At 53.0% G+C, this 15399-nt stretch overlaps 1 protein-coding gene across 4 annotated transcripts in view; it reads left to right on the top strand.

Moving 5' to 3' along the window:
- The window catches only part of SERPINA1 (serpin family A member 1), an 11097-nt gene extending 813 nt beyond the window's left edge, over positions 1-10284 (top strand). The window contains exons 2-6 of one of the 4 annotated variants that reach the window (XM_024758484.1): positions 1371-1471; positions 6456-7114; positions 7773-8043; positions 9026-9173; positions 10013-10284. In XM_024758484.1, the coding sequence (XP_024614252.1) occupies positions 6460-7114; positions 7773-8043; positions 9026-9173; positions 10013-10204 (1266 nt within the window). In that variant the 5' untranslated portion in view covers positions 1371-1471; positions 6456-6459 and the 3' untranslated portion in view covers positions 10205-10284. Of the gene's footprint in view, positions 1-1367; positions 1472-1792; positions 1816-6455; positions 7115-7772; positions 8044-9025; positions 9174-10012 lie in introns of those variants that run through there. The other 3 variants (XM_024758491.1, XM_024758500.1, XM_024758475.1) reach the window with 3 other exon arrangements.
- The last annotated feature ends 5115 nt before the right edge of the window (positions 10285-15399 follow it).

The following is a 15399-nucleotide window of genomic DNA, read 5'->3' as shown; positions in this document are numbered from 1 at the left end:
CACCCTCCAGACCCACTGTCATGGGGATGACAACATCACGGGGGGCTCACCGTGCGCCCCCAACACTGGGCCCTGAGCTTACCTGAAACTGCTGCATTTAATCTTTGCAGCAGCCCAGCGAGGTAGGAACTGTCACCATCCCCATTTTACAGATGGGGAAACTGAGGCACAGGGAGGTTAAACAGCTTGCCTGAGATCACACAGCCAATGAATGGGGGCCCTGGGTTCCCTGGTCTGACCCTGTGAGCTAGAGGAGCCTACAGGCTATTCACCTGGCGGAGTCCCACAGCTGGGACCGGGGGAATGAGAGAAGGACAAAGACGTGCTTGTCCACTGACTCAACAAATAAGTATCCACTGCATGCCAAGGGGGCGTGGGGCGGTGCACACAGTGTGAGGCCAACTGCCTTGGGTTTTTAAATGGATCAGGGTCAAGTAGGGCCCCACTGCCCTCAACCCTGCATCAACACCTCCAAGCACCACCAGTGCCCCCAGAAGCCTGCAGTAGCTCCTGCACAGACCAACAGTCCCAAGGAAAATTCAAACAGCCTGTGGATCGCATTGGTCTGCCGGGAGCCGCATCCAGTGGAAACAGACATGGGCCTGAGGCTGGCCAGGAACTGAGCCTCTTCCTGCCCAGAGAAGCCTGGAGAGAAGGTCCGAACAGAGGGCTGTGCAGACCAAAATCAAGAGCCTAGTGTGTGCCCGGCGCTTTACATAAGTGATCTTGTGTATGTATCACTGACAACTGTGCCAGGAAGTGGGACCTCCAAAGCCCTACGCTGCAAACAAAAATACCTTGTGGTTCAGAGAGATGAAGCAGCTTGCCTGAGGCTGCACAGCTCTTCATAGATTTACTCTCTGACTCCTGGCCTCTGCCCACGGCCACCCATACCAGCCTTAAGCGGCTGTATCAACAGCGGTTGAGCCCCATTTTCTTTCCAGGGAAGTCGAGAGAGGTTTTGTATCCGGCTTGGTGACTTTGGGTGGATGAGCAGCCTTTCACCCTGGGCCTCAGTTTCCCCATCTGCCAATTGGACTCATAACCTACTTCACCCCCGCATCTTCAGCAGTGGGCATTTCAAGGTGGCTCTATAAGTGGTAGCTCTTGCTACCAGTGGGGCGGCCACTGAGAACTCCCCAGTGGGAGCACCGGCCAGCAGAGTCATGCCATCCCAGCTTGGAGACAGATGCTGTGGTTTATGAGCTGGGCACAAAGACTCCCTTTGGTATATGGAACAGAGGGCCGCACGCCGCCCAGGAGGAGCACAGATGGGCAGCGTGGACAGGGGCTCAGTGTCGAGTCAGTGAGCTTAGTCCCTGTTTACTCCTCTGATAACTGGGGTGACCTTGGTTAATATTCACCAGCAGCCTCCCACATCGTCCCTCTGGATCCACTGCTTAAATACAGGCAAGGACAGGGCTCTGTCTCCCCAGCCGTGGTCACCAGCCCCGACCTGGGACAGTGAATCGTAAGTATGCCTTCCACTGGCAAGAGCCTCCAGAGAGGCTTCCGGGTCCCTGCGCTACCCGGGGAAGGCCCTGGGGCTGCAAGGAGGATGGAGAGGACTGGGGCTTGGCCTCCTGTTGTCATAGTAACAGCAGCCCTGGGGGTCCTTTCCTGCTCCCCAAGCCTGTCCAGGGCCTCCCCAATACCTCCCGGTGATTAAACTGGCCCTCTGTGGGCAGAAGTGGAAATGGGGGGCTGGCTCTGGCGTCCCGGGACGGAGGAAGGAGTATGTTTCTGCTGACACAGCTTCTGTGTCTTTCCCGTAGGTTGTCTTCTGTAGGTCTCAGCACCTCCCCTACTGCTCGGGTGTGTATCTTTTTCCGCTTCTACAGATGAGAAAAATAAGGCTCAGAGGGAGACAGCGAGAAGCCCAGGCTCATGCAGGGACCTGGTAGGGGGGCCAAGCCAGACCAGAAGCCCAGAGTTTCAGCTGCTCCTCAGGCCTCCATCCTCTCCCAAAATGCCCAGAACAGGACCGCACTAGGTCTCAGCCTGGAGGTACCAAATTGGGCCCCCCTGTGCGCTGTGGGCCTCTGGGCGTCCTCGTACGCAGCAGAAGATGGGAAGCTGGGGATGGGCACCATCATCGGGGGGCTTTGAGCTGTATGCCTGAGCCCTCGCTCTGGCCAGGCAGCTTCTACTGAAGCCTCATGGCCATCTTCTGAGGTGCTCACCATGGCGCTCCCCTTTTACAGGCGAGGATATCCGGGACAGGGAGGCTCATCACTTGTTTCCCAATCACACACCACGTAAGCTCAAGCTCAGGCCGCCTCGTTCCAGAATCCCCGCTCCGGACCCCAGGTCCACTGCCAACATGGTTCCCTCTGGCCTCAGGCACCAGCTGGGGAGTGGGAAGCCTGGGCTGGCCTTGAGCCCCCTCTCATGCTGGGTGACCTTAGAAAGTTGCTCAACCTCTCTGACCTTTTGGTCAAAGGATAGATAGCTTTTGCCCTCCCGACCCCACCCCACTCCCACTGGCCTTGATCCCTGGAGTTTAGGAAGCGATATGATTTTTCCACCATTGGTTTTTGGAGCTGGGGCCTACAGAGATGACCAAGGCCACGGCAATCAGACTCCCCGAGAGGGCTCTGAAAGCTTCACAGTATCAGTAACGACTGATGCCTCCTGAGAGCTGACTGCATGCCGGGCATTTCTTGGCACTTTGCAGCTATTTCATTTGCACAGTAGCTCCATGGGGTAAGTACACCCTTATCATCTCTGGGAAACTGAGGTTCAGAGAGGCTGAGTAACTTGTCCAAGGTCACACAGCTGACAGTGAATTGAACTTGGGCATTCTGGCCTCGTAGCCTCTGATCTTAGCCACAAAGCGATGTTGCCCCTCTTCATTTAGCCAGGCCACCTCTGAGTTTTCTGTTCCAAGGCCTCTGCCTTCAGCTGTATACACAGAGAAGGGTTAAATGCCAGACTCAGAAATCAAAATACCTAGGATTAAATTCAGTTCTGTAGGGACTTCCCTGGCGATCCAGTGGTTAAAACGCTGTGCTTCCACTGCAGGGGGCGCAGGTTTGATCCCCGGTCAGGGAACTAAGATCCCGCAGGCCGCGCGGTGTGGCCAAAAAAAAAAAAAAAAAAATCAGTTCTGTAAGCAACCAGCTCTGTGATTTTCAGTAATTTACTTAACTTCTATAGTCCTCAATTTCTCCATCTATAAAATGAAGAAATAAAATGAAGAAATAATAAGAAAGGCCTGCTGTTTACTCAGTGTAGTGGTAAGGAGGATGCCGATGGTAAGTACCATTTGCTTGGAATAGGGCTTGGCAGCTCATAGGCATGAAATAAAGACTTGGAGAATTGAACTGAACATACTCCAAACTCAGAGGCCATTCTTTGGTCATCAGCATTCCCCTCTCTGGTCCTGGGTAGTGTGGCAACCAGCCAGCAAGAAATCTGCCAGTTCTCAAGCCTGAATCCTACCTGTGCGCAGGTACGGGGAGGCTTTCCACACCCGCTCGGTGCCCGCCCACCCATCACCTCGTTCGTTCCTCACGTCTGCCCTTCAAGAGATTCTTTTCTCCACTTTACAGGAAGCCGAGGCTCAAAGAAGTGAAGTCACTTGCCCAAGGCCACTTGCCCGTAAGTGGCGGAGCTGGGTCACACCTGGGCTTATTTAGTGCCAGGTGTCAGCAGGTGTGACCTTAGGCCACAGTCGCTTCCCTGGACCCCACTAGGTTGCTCTTGGTCACTCATTTTACGTCCTGGGGGAAATGGCATGAGATTAGGCAAAGGGATAGCTCACTTCACTCTCCCTGACCTGCCCCTGATTCCAGAAGTGTCACTGTGACATCTTCATTCTATTGGTTTAAAATGTGGTTCCTACACCTCTGGGCACGTCACCATTTACTTTCTCATCTCCATTTGGTTCCCGCACTAGAATTTCGGGGGGGTGGGGTGCTGCTTTTGATAGAAGGGTGAGGAGAGAGAAGTCTTAGGCCCCCGAAGTTGTAAGGAACAGACTGAGAGGCAAAATGAAGCCAACAGGGGCTCAAGGTTAACGTCAGAGTCCTCAGGACCTAACTCTGACATTTACAGGGTCTGAGACCTGGTGACATCTGTCCCATCTGTAGTTCGAGTGGTGGGAAAACCAAGGCTTGCTCAAGCCAGCTTTATCCCTGACTCACTGTGTGGCCTTGGCAAGGCCCTGACCCTTTCCTGGTCTCAAGCCATTTACTGTGAAAGGAGGAAGCCAGAGTAGGTGATGTAACCCCCTGGCAGATGCACTGGGTGGGAGCCAGGGATGTGCTCACCCCGGCTGTAGCTCCACACCAGCCTTGTTACCTTCTTAAGGCCAGCAGCCCTCTCAGCGGAAGGGCACCGCATCCCATCCCCCATGGGAAGTCTCAGTCCATGTTGTTCCACCAAAGCCAGATACCCCTCCGATTAAAAATTCAGCGTTGGTACATAGGGACCTCATTTAGATCCCCCCCGCCTCGATTTATACAGCTGGTGAGAATGAGGCCCCAGGACACGAAGATGCTTGCCCAAGGCCAAGTGGACAGAAGTGGCCCTGTCAGGACTAGAAGCCACAGCCTCTGGCCATGAGACCATTCAGCATATTTAGCGTCCCCACCCTGCAGAAGCCCAAATCCCTCATGATCTCTGCGCCCTGCAAAGATGGGGAGTTTCCACAAACCATGAAGGACCACAGCAAAATCCAGTGGAGTTGTAGAGAGAAATCCAAGGGCAGTGGAAATATACAGAACTAATCTTAGCACGATCGTAAGCTCTAAAACCACTGGCTAGTTTAAGAAAAGTATAAACAAGTATTACGTAATGCGCGGTCTGCTCTATTTGGATAAGTTAGAGGTTTGAAGGCCAGAAAGAAAGGTGGTAGAAAGAAGCCAGTTTTGTGCTTCATCCTGTTGTTTCATTGGAAGGAAACTTTTAGAAGTCCAAGGGGTAGGTGAAACCCAGCATTCCTTGTTTCCAACTTTTCCCCCTCAGGTTCTCATATGCCAAGTTCAAGGGCTCCTTTGTCTTTGTCTTTTATTAAAATGACGCTTTTAGTTATACGACTGATAGCTAGCAGCAGATGTATGCTTCTCCTCTGCCTGGACCTCAGTTTCTCCATCTGGGAAGAGAGCAGGTTGTACTTAGGGGGTCTCAGCCTAGTGGCCCAAGGCTGGGATCTATATGCAGTAGAGGGAGCTCCGTGGTGCGGGTGACAGTGACTCTATCACTAGATAGAGCCTGACCTTGCTGGGTCAGCCACAAGCTTTGCCATTCCCTATTGTCTCCCCCCAGCCATGGAGCTCATCTCCCTCCCAGCCACCCTCGGAAGCCTTCTAGTTTGCACCCCCACCAGCCTCCCCTCGATGTAATCTCTCTCAGATGCCTTTAGTGTAAGGCTCGGTGTCTAGACTTATCTCACTAAGTTCTCCCAACAATCTTACTTTCTACATGTGACAAAATGAGGGCCAGAGAGACTAAATGACTCGGCCAAAGTCACACAGCTGGTAGTGACAGAGACCCGGATTAGAACCCAGGTCTGTCTGAACAGAAAAGGGATGCTTTTTCGAATCTTACCCACCCCACCTCACCCCTGTCCCACCAAACAAACCCCACTTGACTGGAGGAACCAGACCTCTAACACCCACGTCCACGCTGAGCGCAGAGCTGGGACACAGGTGGCGAGAGAGATAAGCAGTTAAGCTGACTGCAGCCCATTCCCGCGTCTGAGGCCATAGACTCACTCTGAGGGCAGCCCTCTAGCTCAGGAAAATCTACTAGGGGCTGAGGTTCACTGTGAGTATTAAGTGGGTATGGCCTCCCATCTGGGTTCCCTCACAGCTCTCCTGTGTTCTGACTGGATGTCACTGGGCAAGATCCTTCCCACTCTGGGCAGCAGCCTCTCTGTCCATTAAAAACCAGGGTTCAGCGGAATCCCTCCTAGGGCTGTTCCAGATCCAATCATCCCTGAGCCCGATCTGGCCCGCTTCCTGGGCGATCATCTACTTCCTGTGCCTCAGTTTCCTCTTTTGCAAAGTAGGGGCTGTGGCACTTACACCTCGGGGTCATTGCAGATGTTAGTGGAACCATCGAGAGCGTGGACTCCAGACCCAGACTACCTGGGGGTGTGATTCTGGTCCTGCTACCTTACCGCTCTGGAACCTTGGACAAGTGACTTAACCTCTAGGAGCTTGGTCTCCTCATCTGTAAGCCCAGGAGAGTCGCCTGACCTGCCTCATAGGACTGTTACCAGAATGCAGTGAGACAAGACAGTAAAGTGCTTAGAGTGGAACTTGGTGTATGGTAATCGCCATAAAGTCTTCGCTGTTGTTCTGAGTCTTTCAATGGTGCTGATGTAGGAAAGTGCTCGGCACATAGATGCTCGATAAACTGTGTTTGCTTTGACATGGCGTCAGTCGGTGGCCGAGGGACTCGTCGTGTGGCCTGACCCGGGTGTGGTACCCTTCTCTCTGTTGCAGGACAATGACATTCTCCATCACGTGGGGCCTCCTCCTGCTGGCAGGCCTGTGCTTCCTGGTCCCCGTCTCCTTGGCTGAGGGTCTCCAGGGACACGCTGTCCAGGAGACAGATGCATCCCAGCACGATCACGAGCACCGCCAGGAAGCAGCCTGCCACAAGATCGCCCCCAACCTGGCCGACTTCGCCTTCAGCGTGTACCGCCGAGTGGCCCATGAGTCCAACGCCACCAACATCTTCTTCTCCCCAGTGAGCATCGCTACAGCCTTTGCGATGCTCTCCCTGGGGACCAAGGGTGACACTCACACCGAGATCCTGGAGGGCCTAGATTTCAACCTCACCAGAAGAGCAGAGGCTGAGATCCACGAAGGTTTCCAGCATCTTCTCCACACCCTCAACCAGCCAGACAACAAGCTGCATTTGACCACTGGCAACGGCCTGTTCATCAACGAGAGCGCGAAGCTAGTGAGTAAGTTTCTGGAAGATGTCAAGAACCTGTACCACTCTGAAGCCTTCTCCATCAACTTCAGGGATGCTGAAGAGGCCAAGAAAAAGATCAACGATTACGTAAAGAAGGGAAGCCAAGGAAAAATTGTGGATCTGGTAGATGATCTTGACCAAGACACAGTTTTTGCTCTGGTGAATTACATATTCTTTAAAGGTAAGGCTGCACAACCAGCCTGAAACACCCCCAAAATATTCTCAAACACTCAGTTCTTAACTTTCCTGGCAGTGCAGAATAGGATATAGCCATGCATCTCTGCACGTGTTATTCAATTTTTCACACATGACCGCTAAAACTTCCCGCGATCAAATAAGGTTAGGGAACTATGGATTAAACAGTCAAAGTATCATCGTCTCTGCAGGACTTTTCAGAACCTTAAATGTCCTAATGTGCATTGTAAATCCCTATCTGGGAGGGGTGTATGATATGCAATGTCTCCCAAAATAGAGAGCCAGAAAAACAAATTTCGGCAGAGTGTACAGAGGAAATAGGATTTCCTGGAACACGCTTCTGACAACTCGAGTGTAGAGGAAACAGTGACACCTTTGGAGTCAGAAGGACCAAAGTTCAAATCCTTCCTCTACCACTTATGAGCCTCTACAAAATTGAAATTTTGGACCCTACTCCAGTCTTGCATTATCCTCCCAGAATACCTTTCTGTACACTGATTGCTCGTTTTAGCCCCATTTTATAGATGGTGAAGCTGAGGCCCCGAGAGAAGTATCTCACCAGGAGGCTCAGGGCTCCTTTATTCTACCACCGTTATTAAACCTTCTCCCAGCCCTGGCTGATGTCCGCTGTCCCTTCTCTCCAGGAAAATGGGAGAAGCCCTTTGAGGAAAAGCACACCACAGAGAGGGACTTCCACGTGGATGAGGAGACCACCGTGAAGGTGCCCATGATGAACCGCCTGGGCATGTTTGACCTCCACTACTGCGACAGGCTCGCCAGCTGGGTACTGCTGATGGACTACGTGGGGAACGCCACCGCCGTCTTCATCCTGCCCGACCAGGGGAAACTGCAGCATCTGGAGGACCAGCTCAGCAAGGAGCTTCTCGCCAAGGTCCTGGAAAAGAGATACGCCAGGTGACTTCCCAAACCAGAGGCCAGCCCAGGAGCTGCCACAAGAGGTCCGGCCTGAAGGGGGAGGCGGGGGTAGACCCACGTCCCATGGCCATGACCACTGTGTGTGAACTTGTGCCTCCAGCAGAGGCCAGCATCCGTGCAGGTAGTACCAGCTGGGCTCCATGGGAGAGACGGTGCCCAGGGGTGAGGAGTAAAAGTCCTGTCCCTGAGGACTTCCTCCCCCACCTAGACACTGCCCCTTCCCGGTGGCCAGTGCCCCGTGCAGGGAGAGCAACGCCAACCCATGTTGTGGGCAAACCCAGAAGGAAGAGGTGGGCTTCCCGGCAAAGGTGGCAGTTAAGTGTGGAGTTTCAGGACAGAAAGTCCACGGCAAGACAAGGGGGAAACCTGTTAGGAGAGGCCTGAAAAGCAAAGGCCCAGAGCGGGCAACTCCAGGACACGTTTGACGCTGGTTCTGGATCTTCTGTCACTGGATGAGTGTGGTTGGTCCCCGTCGTGCACCCCAAGTTAGTGCATGTCTCTGTATTTGTAAATATGCCCATGCCCGGATGAGCTGCTTTCTCATGTACAATATAAAACAAAAGTACAGAGAAGTACTCATCATTCACTGAACAGATGTCACTCAGGACCTGCCACCACGCCCTACGGCCCTCTGGGATCCTGGCCCCGGAGGAGTCCCAGTCTGCGGCGTGACCAAACCCTGCAGGGAAGCGGTGTGCACAGCCCTTCCAGAGGACACCCTGGATCCTCCAGGAGGATTTATCAGAGGAGGTGGCATTTGAGAGGCTTTGCAGGACAAGAGGATCCCTGGGATTCTAACGTTCTCTGACCCCACGTGTAGAGGAGCTAAAGTAGAATAGACCAAGGCTGACCTCACATCCTTGCATGGGCAGGGGGACAGGGCACCAAGTGGGAGGAGCAACCAGAAAAGGAAACACTTTCAATTCTGTGAAATGTTTTTATTTTCTAACCATCGTGACAGTTCTGCCAATTTACACTTGCCCAAACTGTCCATTTCTGGAACCTACGATCTGAAAACTCTCCTGGGTAAACTGGGCATCACCAAGGTCTTCAGCAACGGGGCTGACCTCTCAGGGATCACTGAGGAAGTGCCTCTGAAGCTGTCCAAGGTGAGTGTGTCCTTGACCTCTGTAGGTCAGAATGTGCACGGGGGCTACAGCTCAAGGGTGAGGCTGAGGAAGGGACAGAGGGACACAGGCACACCTGCAGACTGAGGTCCCTGAGGAATGCCATGGCTCCACCAAGACTGCAATGTGGTCGGATGATGGAGGGCGACAGGTGGCCTCACGTGCTTGGTGCATTTTATTTAAGGACCTCCTCTGAGGTTGTGTCACTCACCCTCTGTCCCATCCTTGGCCGGGCACTTCCCTTCTTTGGGTCCCGATAAACCCCTATTTACAGAGAGAGGCTTAGGCTCAGGGATTGCAGAGTACCTTTGGCCCTGAGCCTGTGACACCAGGAGCTACCGCTGAATCACTGAGTCTGAGTTACAGAGTGATTTCGACCAAAGATGCCATTTACGCAGGAGAATTACAGGTGCCCAGAGAAACAACTGCATTTCAGTGACTAACTGTGAGCTGAGTGCCTGGGTGGGGATGAGGCGTGTGAAAGTCCCCATCGAAGCCCTGGTCCCCAAGGAGTTTAGAATCTGGTCTACGAACAAGTGCAGAGCCAAGGAGACAAAGTACAAGAAAATCCGCCTCCCAAGGTGGTGGGTTCCTTCCCAGGGCCGTTGAGGAGGCTGGTCAGGAAGGGGTGAGGGTCCCCTCGTGGGTCAGACACAAGCCTTGAGAGCCATGCTTGTGTGTCTCCTGCAGGGAGGGGAGGAGAGAGGCCAGAGCGGGCCCCTCCCTTGGCAAGGCTCTCCTCACGCCTTGCGCCCGGGTGTGGCTGGGGGCCGGCAGCCTGTCTCTGTTAAGATGGGACCTCTGTGCTCTCCCCTTTGCAGGCGCTGCACAAGGCCGTGCTGACCGTCGATGAGAAAGGGACAGAAGCTACGGGGGCCACGATTCTGGAAGCCATCCCCATGTCAATTCCCCCGGAAGTCGAGTACAACAGACCCTTCTTCTTCATCATCTACGATAAAAGCACCAAGACTCCCCTCTTCATGGGAAAGGTGGTGAATCCCACCCAAAAATAACTGCCTCTCTGGGTTCAGCTGTCCCCTCCAGGCCAGGTCCCCTTCCTCCATGGCATTAAAGAATGACTGACCCGGCCCAAGCTTGTGTGTGGCGTGTAAATCCCTCATCCTCTTGCGTCTGAGTCTCTCTTTACGTCCCCAGGATGTGTGTGAAATCCAGGCCATGGTGATCTTTCAAGGGTCCACTGCGTTACGGTTTACTAGCATTTGCACTATCCAGCCCTGTGCTAGGCCAGGATGAAATGTAGGCTAAAACCCACAGCTTACTGCCCCTTCCCCAGTCACTGTGGAAAACCTCCAGGCTTTCCAGTCTCCTCTGTGACCCCCAGAGGGAAATTGCACGGGCTCAGAATCCAGCCCGTGGTCCCCACCTCCACCCAGTGTCCACCAGGCCCTCTGCTCAGCGTCCCAACCCCGCTGGTGCTCACTGCGACCCCCGGTGAGAGCCCCTCACCCTGCAGGGCTGCCACTGCTCCCAGAGCCCTCAGCTCACACGGGGACACTGGGCTGCCGCGTCACAAGCAGCAGGAGAAGACCAGGTCCTCTTCTTGTCCCACACTGTCACCTGAGCCAGGCTTGAGCCCTGACCACTCACAGGTCTTTCCTGCAAAAGTCTCTGGTTGGTTTTTCCAGGGACCCTTTCCCATGGGGCTGGACTGGGGACACATACTTCTGCCTTTGTCACTCCAGCTCTGCTCCAAGACCCTCAAACGTAGCACTCCTAGAAGCAGGTCTCATCTTCCCAGTGAAGCGAAGGTCTTGGTCTGTATCACTTGCTCAGACTCACCCAGGATGTCAGGCCCCCAAGACCACTTAGCCTACGCCCTCTTGTCTTCCCTAATCACACAGCCAAGGTGCCGCAGAGGGCTCTGCAAAGTCCCGACAGTGATTCCTTGGCCGTAGGAGAGAAAGTAGAGCAGACACCCTGTGCCCCAGCTGCCCTCCCTTGGCTAAGCTGTATCAGGGGCCACATTTCCACTTGCCTTATTCCTACCCCAGGGCCCTCCCTGTGGTCTTTGGAGAAAAACCACAGCTCCCTGGGCCACAGTCAGAGGCTGTCCCGGGAACAGACCTTTTCACTAAGGGCCACGTGACTCCTTCTGGCCCTCCAAGCCCCTGCTGGAGGGCTGCTGCAGTCAGGAGGCCTGGCTGGAGCCCAGCCTGAAGGAGCCAGCTCCCTGAACTCTCGCGGAAATACGCTGGTCCCGTGGAAGGACGGCCCCGTCCTACACAAATCCAGTAATCACCATCTAGCCTCTCACTGGGATGAATGTATACCGAAAGAACAGGCTTGAGTCATGTCAGATTTACACCGTTTAAGTCAAAATGGCCACATCTGTGCAATTTCACATAACATAACATAACGGATACCGTTGGACTGTTTCCCAAATAAGTCTCTATCCTCTTGAGTTTTCTCTGCCTAGAGACTTCCAACTTCTACAAATTCCATTAATGATACAAACATCTTCCAGCACTTAGAATGATGCCAGACCTGAGGGTCTGAAGACCTGCATCAAGTTCAGAATCTGCCACTTCTCAGCTGTGTGACTTTAGTGAAGTTGCCAAACCTCTCTGATCCTCGATATCCTCATCACGGTTACAAAACCTATGTTGAGTTGCTGTGAGGTTCACATCAGAGTGTTAAAATGGATTTTAAAGGACAGCAGAGGAGGGCACTGGTGGCAGGGACGATGTTTGCTGCCTTTATGAGCTCCTTCTCTAAGCCTGGCTCCCCGGGAGGGGCCGTTCAAGCATTTTCTCATGGAATCCTCATGGCTGCACTGTGATGTTGGGAGTGGAGCTGCTCTGCTCTTATATACAGCACATTCTACAGATGAAGAAACTGAGGCTCAGAGAGGCTCACTGTCTTGTTCAAGGTCATGGTAAGTGGCAGAGCTGGCCTCCGAGGCTCTCCTTGTTCCCCCAGACCTCACCACATCACACCAGATGGGCCACGTGGGACTTAGGCAGAGATAAATCCTTCCTCGAAGTGTGAGGAGTGCTGGATGCCTCTGCAAGGAAAACGGTCCCCGGATCTTCTGGAGCTCTTCCCACCTGAGTTTAAAGAGCTCACCGCCTTGAGCAAGAACACGGCATACTCCCCGACACTGGCTTCTGGGGAAGTAAAGGGTCAGATGCAAAGGCCACTGGGAATTCCTGAGAGTCCAGGGAATTCACCTAAGATACCATCATTTTACATCAAAGAATGGCCTGTCATTACATTAGTCTGGACTCGGACTGGCAAAGCCCCAATTCAAACTTAAAGCCCCAGAGGGGATTTCATTGGTTCATATGGGAACCAACAGCGTCCATGCATTGGGGTGGGGCGGGAGGCAAAGCGTCAGGGCAACCTTGTCATAAGGAGAACAAGGGTGTGCTGCAAACCAGGCAGGACAGCCATAAACCTCAGCTTTACCTGTTCTTTAGAGTTTCAAAATGTATTCACTGCCTAGTCTGACCCTCAACATCGGTCCTTGAAGGACCCAGCTGGGAATCGTTATCCCCAAGGTACAGATGGGGAGATGGCAGGTTGGGAGACCTGCCCAGCACAGTCCTGGAAGGCAGGTCCCTCACACTTCAGCCCGGGCTGCCCTAATGCCATACATTCCCCAATCCATCTCAGACTTTAGGAAGAATGCCAACCTCCCGGTCCACATGGGGTCCACCTCTCTGCCCTAGCACCAGCTGAAGCACAACTGCTAGGGGTTCTGGGCTGGTCCAGGTCAGTTTGCCCCTCCAGGCAGGGACCCAGCTCTGCTCTGAGACAGATGAGAGGGAGACACACAAGCAGGCTCCAGGCTCGGACAGGGACAACGTGGAAGGGACATTTACACCCCCCTATCAGTCTGCAGGAAAAAGACATACCAATTCGATTTTAAGCGTAAATAAATGAACCTTTGTGGTTATGTGCAAGCTCTGCCTTGACTGGTGGGATCATCTGAGATTCATTCATAAAATGAAAACAAAGGTCAGGGATACTTCTGGCATCTCACACATTCACACTAATTCAGAAATGAGAGATACTGATTACATGTTGATTTTCATCCCAGGAGCTCACTTGATCCTCTCCACAGGCCTGTGGGGTGGGCATTAGTTCAACAAGGAAAAGAAACCCTTTACTGGGTGTCTGCAATGTCCCAGGGATGGGGAGGAGACCCACCCTCAAAAAACACTTGTCTATATGGCTGTGGATAATGGGGAATGCATGAGGCTGTGATATCGTGATCAATAAGAAGAAATATATATATATGGTCTTAATCCCAGTTCTGGCACAGAGATCCTAAAACCCTTGGATTTTCCTAAGTGATGAGCACCAGAAAGGTGGTTTTTGTTATGTTAATGAGGTGATTTTGGAAAGCCCCTAGGTCCCCTAAGGATGGGGGTCGGTTGCCACGGGAAACCAACCTCTAACCTCCAGGAGGGGAAGAGGGATTGGAGATTGAGTTCAATCACCAATGGTCAGTGAGTTAATCAATCATGCCTATGTAATAAGGCCTCCAAAAAAGCCGAAAGGATGGGGTTCAGAGAGCCTCCGGCTTGGTGAACACGTGGAGACTGGGGAGAGAGATGAGCTTGGAGGGGACGCGGAAGCTCCACTCAGAGGAGCTCCACATGCCCTACGCATGTCTTCCATCTGGCTGTTCCTGGGTTAATCTTTTTTAATCAACCGGTAATCTAGTAAACAGAAGGTTTCTCTGCGCTCTGTGAGCAGCTGCAGCAAATCGGTTGAACCCAAGGAAGGAGATCATGGGAACGTCCAATCTACAACCTGTGGGTCAGAAGCATAGCTGACATCCTGGACTTGAGTTTGGTGTCTGAAGACAGGGTGGGGCAGTCTTGCAGGACTGAGCCCCTTAACCTGTGGTAGCTGATGCCGGACCCAGGTACATAGTGTCAGAATTGAATTGTAGGACAACCAGCTGGGGTTGGAGAATTGCTTGGTGTGGAAAAAACCCCACACACGCTGGAACTGGGTGCAGAATCATTAGAGGCCCAGCTGCGTGGTGACTGGGCACCTTCAGATCCCTTCCAGAGCCCTTAGGAATGATCCACAAACAACGTGGACAGCTGGAGAGCGCCTTTAGAGGCTGGGGACTTTCTGCTGCTGTGCTTCGTTGGGTAATCACACTCAGTGCCGCAGGCGGAGCACGCGGCCTCCCTCACGGCCAGGCCCCGCCAGGACAGCTTCTGAATGAAGTCTGGGCCTAGTGTGGGAGAGCAAATGGAGTGCTCCTAGGTGGAGAAGTCAGAGAAAGGTACTCTCACCAAGACGGTTCCCCCCGCAGCGAGGACACAGCCAGAAGCCCACGGTGGTATGAGACTCACTCTGGCATAACATGAGAGATAGTAGGAGACAGCGCCTGTGTGCCTTTGGGAGAGATCCTCAACCTCTCTGTGCCTCGGTTTCCTCATATGTAAAAAGTGAAAAAGAGTATCTACTTTGCAGCGTTTCCATCTGGACTCTATGAAATGGCTCATTTCTATCAATATAACGGCTCTTGTTGGGGGCCTGGGCAGCCCAGAAGTTGTCCGTGGGCTGGGTGTCAGGCCATGGGGACACCTGGCCTCAGTCTCACAATTCTGGGTGGTGTGAGCTGTCTAACTCAGGTGCCGGTTTCTGGAAGCCCACTGTCCCACAGAAACAAGCCCCATGTTCCAAGATCAGCTTTATCAGAAACAAAGGTGCTCGATGTCCCCATCGGCCTTACTTTTGTTCTTTCACTCAACTGCTTTGGCACGTTGGCGGGAAAGATGAGGCTGTTGAATAAAGCTTGAACGATGCCAATAGCAGGCGCTCTGATGGTTGCAGTCGTCTTGTGACTGGCGCTCTTGGTGTCCTCCTTGCTGTAGCAAAGGTTACATAAGGAACGAGCAAAGGAACCAGAGTCGGAAGAACTGAAGCAGGCACTTGGAGCCTCCTGAAGCCTGGTCCCTGTTTTGCCGTGATGGGCAGAGCCCCTGCATACATCCCACAGGAGACGCATACAGTGAATGAGATATCACCTTGGCCGTGTTAAGCCCTTGAGGTTCTGAGCTTGTTTGTTACTGCAGAGTAACCCAGCCCATCCTAACTAATACAACTAGAATTCGAGAAATTGCACTCAAAGAAGTCTTCACCTAAGAAGCAAGCCTGAAGTGATGACTAAGACTGAAAAGGAAGGCTGAGGAGCAACCCTCAGGAGGGAACCACATTA

Source organism: Neophocaena asiaeorientalis, unplaced genomic scaffold (genome assembly GCF_003031525.2).
Source record: "Neophocaena asiaeorientalis asiaeorientalis breed wild unplaced genomic scaffold, Neophocaena_asiaeorientalis_V1.1 scaffold476, whole genome shotgun sequence".
Taxonomy (NCBI): domain Eukaryota; kingdom Metazoa; phylum Chordata; class Mammalia; order Artiodactyla; family Phocoenidae; genus Neophocaena; species Neophocaena asiaeorientalis.
The sequence above is the reverse complement of the archived record's forward strand: the minus strand, read 5'-3'. Positions and strand labels throughout refer to the sequence as shown.